At 38.4% G+C, this 6,000-nt stretch overlaps 1 protein-coding gene across 2 annotated transcripts in view; it reads right to left on the bottom strand.

Annotated features, from left to right (window-relative positions):
- Nucleotides 1-1,170: 1,170 nt before the first annotated feature.
- Nucleotides 1,171-6,000, bottom strand: part of LOC126339177 (zinc finger protein 236-like) — a 216,534-nt gene continuing 211,704 nt past the window's right edge. For both annotated transcript variants that reach the window (XM_050001610.1, XM_050001609.1), the window contains exon 26: nt 1,171-2,575. In XM_050001610.1, coding sequence (XP_049857567.1) covers nt 1,449-2,575 — 1,127 coding nt within the window. In that variant the 3' untranslated portion in view covers nt 1,171-1,448. The remainder of the gene's footprint in view (nt 2,576-6,000) is intronic.

Raw genomic sequence — 6,000 nt, 5'->3', positions numbered from 1 at the left:
GTTATTTTCACCTTTATAATATTAGTATGGGTAAAACTTTCAATTACTTATCTTTTTTTTGATTTGATTCTAATGAACTGAAGCCTATATGTTGCCCTAAACTAAGTTTAACTTACCTACAGAACCCCATGAAAATTTGTCAAATAGTTCTGGGGAAGTGTGTTCAAACAGACATGACAATTTTTCGGATTTTTTATAAGTACAGATGGGAAACTGAAGTTTTCTCATTTTGCTAGGTGGATGAGTGTACTTTAAACATTAGATACATTTGTTTGCATAATTCTCGTATCTTTAAGTAGCAGCAATTGTATGCACTATTTACCCACAGGTGTCTGGCTCTGGCAACCATACATTTAGTTTTTGATCGTATTAGTGTGAATGAATTCACTGCCTCTCCATTATTTACACTAACAGGTGAACCATAAAACACTGCATTTTATATACAATTCAGTTTTATATAACCACATGCAAAACCACAGGCTGCACCACAGTTAACTGCTGAGTTACAACACAGTGCCTCTGCTTCCATTCTACCTGCTCTGAACAACAGGACATGGTACTCAAGTTATCCATCAGTGTAGTTGCAGAGTTCCTGACAGGGCGTAGTGGACAGGTTGATCTGACTTATTACGCAACATTAACATTAGAAGCCATTAGTAAAGTGACCGAATGACATCAAACGGTCTCACTCTAAAAAGAATGTTCTTATTTTACCAGTTCAATGAAATGCTACACATTTATCAGCCGTATAGGTCACACTCTTCAAACAAATAGTTGCAGTAAAAATTTGTACTTCAGGGAAGCAGTGCGCATCTCTCGTCTACCTAGCACAGTTTGCTAATTCTATTTTTGGAGATATGGTTGCTGATCTCGCTATACCACTTCTCAATGGGTGTTACACAGACAAGGGTTATGTCAGGTGAAGGTCGTAAATTAATTTGGGAATACTAAGGATACCCAAACGCTTCCCAGCTGTCAACATAATTACCCAGAGAGAAAGGCAGAGTCATTATCAAAAGCACTCAGTCAAACAAGTTACATATGTGTTGGTATTATTGAAATGTGCCACTGGATTGTGAAGAATATTCCTCTGGGATTTCCAACACAGTAATTTGAAATTGTAGATGACTGTTTGTCATTGCAATAAAAAAATATAGAAACATACACTCATGATGTTTATAAGCAATCTGCATACATATTTTATTAATGTAAAAGTATTTAACTGCAAGTTCTTTTTAAGTAAATACAATAAAAGTAAAAAAAAATATTTTATAAATAAACAGCAAAGAAAAATCACAATTTCAAAATATATTTACAATACAAATATACAATTACATTTTCTGGAAATGCATTACATTTATAAATATTTACGGCAGTTGTAACATCATTTCTGATGTAAACAATATTTGTACTGGAAAATGCATGCAAACATGCAAATAATTTACATATTATGGGTCTGTAAGAAAAGTACTGTTCATCTGAGGAAACAAGTCATCAACAACTCTATCGAGATCAAGGCTTTTATCAACGTCAGTTTCACTGCTTATTGAAGGTTTTAACTTAATAACTGATTTGGGTGTAGGTGGACCTTTCGTCCCAAGCTCAGAACAACTGAATCTGTGAACTCGCTTAATGTGGGTCTTCAAGTTACCTTTTTGTGTGAAGGAGTAATCACAATACTGACAAGCAAATGGCCTTTCACCTGTGTGACTTTTTAAATGTATACTCAAAGCATCCTTCTGATTGAATCTTTTGTTACATACAGTGCACTGGAAGGGTTGCTCTCCTGTATGAATACGAGCGTGCCGTTGTAACTGACTTGGTTTTGAGAACCATTTACCACACACTTGACAGTCATGATACACAAAGAAATCGTCATCTGTCTTCTTCTGACCACCAACAGGCACTAGAGATCTGCCACCTTTGCGACTGTCACTGACCCTGAAACGTGAAGTTGTGGAGGGAGTTGTTGAAGAAGCATTGTTGTCAATATCAACATCTAATTCACTTTCAACATTAAAAACAATGTCGCCGGTGGTCGTCACATTATCTGATGATGTCTGCTGAACATTTATAAAAGGTATTTCAAAACGTACAGTACCCAAATTTTGATCATCTGTTGACACTTGAAATGTTTCCTGACAAACACTCTGTTCCGTTCCTGGTGCCTGAATAATAATATTGGAAGCTTGTATCTGTTGTAGAATTGCTTCATCAAGTTGTAAGGCCTGTGTAGGTATCAGATTCCCTGAAGTATCTATCTGAAAGCTATCAGCTAGTTGAAACTGGAAGTTATTGACAACTTGAGAACTGTCTCCAGTGACTAAAAATGTGGAATTGTTCAAATCTGCCTCTGCATTTTCGTTTTCTGCTTGGTGTATCTCTCTCTCAGTTACCATATTTTCAGTATTTTTCTCTTGATCCTTCACAGCTGGTGAAATACCCCGAAGTTTAGGCTGCTTTCTTTGTCTGTTCAGTCTACTGGTTTCTTTAATGTGCGAAGCAAGATGAGCCTTTCGGTGCCCTGATGTCCGAAATCTTGCGTCACACACTGGACACTTGAATGGTTTGGCTCCTAGGGGGAAAGAGTTAATATTGCATTAACACATTTTCACGACCAGACTGTACTCAATAAATTATTATGAAGGCTGTAAGACAAACTTAACATATATTTACTTCTAAGTTTTTTCTTGCAAAATTGTAACTGGTATGAGTTGGTTGAATCCAAAATTTGGAAAATACTAGGTGGAGAAACATGAAACTGGAATTTAGTTGCAATAATTACACGTCTGTATTTTGAAACTGATAGACAATATTTAATTTAAAATAATCTCTTGCTATTTATACATTTCTCCCACCTCTCTGGCAGGCCATGAAAAAAAAAGTTGTTCTTTGGAAGCGGACCAGTCAGCGAGCCATTTTCGTTCATTTTCACATGAAATGAAGCGTTGTTCAGCGAGAGAATTTCCCAGTGAGGCAAATGGATGACAATCGGATGGCGGTAAGTCTGCAAAATAAGCCGCATACCTTGGTACTTCCCAACTGAATGCCTCGATCATTTTCCTGACCTGTTTTGCTGTGTGTGATGGGGCATTATCGTGGAGCAATGTGACTGTGTTGCCTTTTTCCATATTCCAGTCGTTTTTCATGCAATGCTCGACTTTAATCAATCATTTGCTGTTGGTAGCGATCAATGTTAATGGTTTCAACAGGTTTTAGTAGCTCATGACAGATGGCACCCTTCTGACCCCACCAAACACAGAGCACTCTCTTCCTTCCGAAGCTATTTGGTCTTGCAGTGGATGTCAATGATTTTCCTGGAGTCACCCATGATTTACACGACACTTAGGATTCTCAAAATATATCCATTTTTCATCATCTGTCACTATTCATGGAGAAACCACTTTCACTTGTACCTGGTGAGCAGCATTGCCCAAGTGGTCTTTTGATTTGCTTACAGTCTTTCATTCAGTTCATGCAGAACCCCCCTCCCCTCCGCACATTTTCTATAGATTTCAACTGAAGAGAAACAGCTTTCTGCGTCACATTCAATTGCTCCGCGAGTTCCTGTTGAGTCTGAGTATCATCTTCCTCCAATATGGCCTGCAACTCATTGTCTATGAATTTTTTTGGTGGTTTCCCATGCTCATTGTTTCTTACATCAAAATCACCGATTTTGAGTTTTTGGAACCAATTGAAACACTGTGTTTTTCCGCAGGCATGTTCGCCAAAAGCTTCGACAAGCATTCAATGCAATTCTGCAGCAGTTTTCTTCAAATCATAGCATAAAACCAATGGCTGTCTGCAAATAATAGTTCGTAGGCACAAAACTCAACATGTTTACGGGTTTGAAAAAGACACCGATGTATGGAACTTGGGTTATACGATTTGGCATTCGTCGTCAGCCATTACAGCTCCTAAATTCCGGTTTCATACTTTTACACCTGGTATTACTAGAGCCAAGCAATGTAAAATTAAGATGCAATTCTCATAATGTTTTTATTTCTTTATTGATAGTTTGCAGTTTTAATGCTACTCATGTGACTGCACACACACACACACACACACACACACACACACACAGACAGACAGACACACACACACAGACACAGACACACACACAGACACAGACAGACACCTTCACTGACAACCATCTTTTACAGTTAGTAGTCAGAATTAATTTTAAATTAAACTTGTGATTTACATAGAACTTTCAAATTTCACTAATAAGAGGCAGAGGCTGTTTAATTTTGACAACACATTCTTGATGCTGATTGATGTATAAACTAGATAGGCATAATCCTTATCACTTCAGGCAGGTGGGGAAACCTTCATAATCTAGGATGTTACTGAATTTAGCTTATGTTAAAATTTGGGAGTAATTAAGAAACATGTAATTTTTTTTCTTTTCTACATAAAAATCCTTGCCACGAGACACATGCCTCCTCCATTTAGACATTGTCAAAGTTCTTTTATTGCCATCTTTTGAATTTTTTTTTTATAATTTACAGAATTTTTTCTTTTCAAAAATGCTAATTCAGAAATTTAGATTTCTGTTCTGTTGATTAGTACCATGTACTACTATAGCCTCTGTAAAGGAGAGCTTCCACTGTTAAGTTGGACAGGTTTTATTAAAAAAAAAATCTTTTTTTAACTTTCAAGGATAATATGTCTTTACTGGAGTTATTTCTTACTAATTTCTTTGTTACAATGTTTATTTCTTTTGTCTTTTCTGCAATTATGTCTTATCGCTTTCTTTGTTGCAGTTATTTCTTACACTTTGTTGTAGTTTCTTGTCAATTTCTTTGTTGTGGTTTTTCATAGCAGGTTTCTGCAGTGCAGTTGTTCAGTGCTTATTTGTTTACTGAAGACGCTTCTGAGAAATCTGAGACCATCCAGTGAGTTCTGTGAAAAGGACTGTTTGAAATGTCTTCTGATTGGAAACACAGGAGAGTGATGTGTGCTTGCTATTTGCATACCAATAAAAGAGTGATATACAATAGGTGATCAAAAGTATCCGGACACCCCCAAAAACATACGTTTTTCATATTAGGCACGTTGTGCTGCCATCTACTGCCAGGCACTCTATATTAGTGACATCAGTAGTCATTACACGATGTGAAGGAGCAGAATGGGGCACTCTGCAGAACTCATGGGCTTCGAACATGGTCAGGTGATTGGGTGTCACTGGTGTTATGTGTCTGTACGCAAGATTTTCACACTTCCTAGGTACACTTGTTTCCAATGTGATAGTGAGGTGGAAACGTGAAGGGACCTACAACACAAAAGCATACAGGTTGATTTCACCTGTTGACTGACACAGACCACCACTACCACCAGTAGAAGAGGGCCATAACGTGTAATAGGCAGACATCTATCCAGGCCATCACACACGAATTCCAAACTGTATCAGGATCAACTGCAAGTACTATGACAGTTGGGCGGAAGGTGAGAAAACTTGGATTTCGTGGTAGAGTGCCTGCTCATAAGCACATCACGCCGATAAACGCCAAACAATGCCTCGCTTGGTGTAAGGAGCGTAAAAGTTGGATGATTGAACAGTGGAAAAACGTAGTGTGGAGTGACGAATCACAGTACACAATGTGGCGATCCGATGGCAGGCTGTGGGTATGGTGAATGACCGGTGAACGTCATCTACCAGCATGTGTAGTGCCAACAGTAAAATTCAGCGACGATGAAGAGGCCTGCACCCCTTGTTGCTTTATGTGGCACTACCACAGCACAGGCCTAGATTGATGTTTTAAGCACCTTGTTGTTCCCACTGTTGACAAGCACTTCGGGGATGGTGATTGCACCTTTCAACACAATTGAGCAACTGTTCATAATTCACGGCCTTTGGCGGAGTAATTACAAGACAATAACATCCCTGTAATGGACTGGCCTGCACAGAGTCCTGACCTAAATCCTATAAACACCTTTGGGATCTTTTGGGATGCTGACTTCGTGCCAGGCCTCACCAACTGGCTTCGATATCTCTCC

This window comes from Schistocerca gregaria, chromosome 1, assembly GCF_023897955.1.
Source record: "Schistocerca gregaria isolate iqSchGreg1 chromosome 1, iqSchGreg1.2, whole genome shotgun sequence".
NCBI classification, from domain to species: domain Eukaryota; kingdom Metazoa; phylum Arthropoda; class Insecta; order Orthoptera; family Acrididae; genus Schistocerca; species Schistocerca gregaria.
This window is presented reverse-complemented; position numbering and strand designations above follow the sequence as displayed.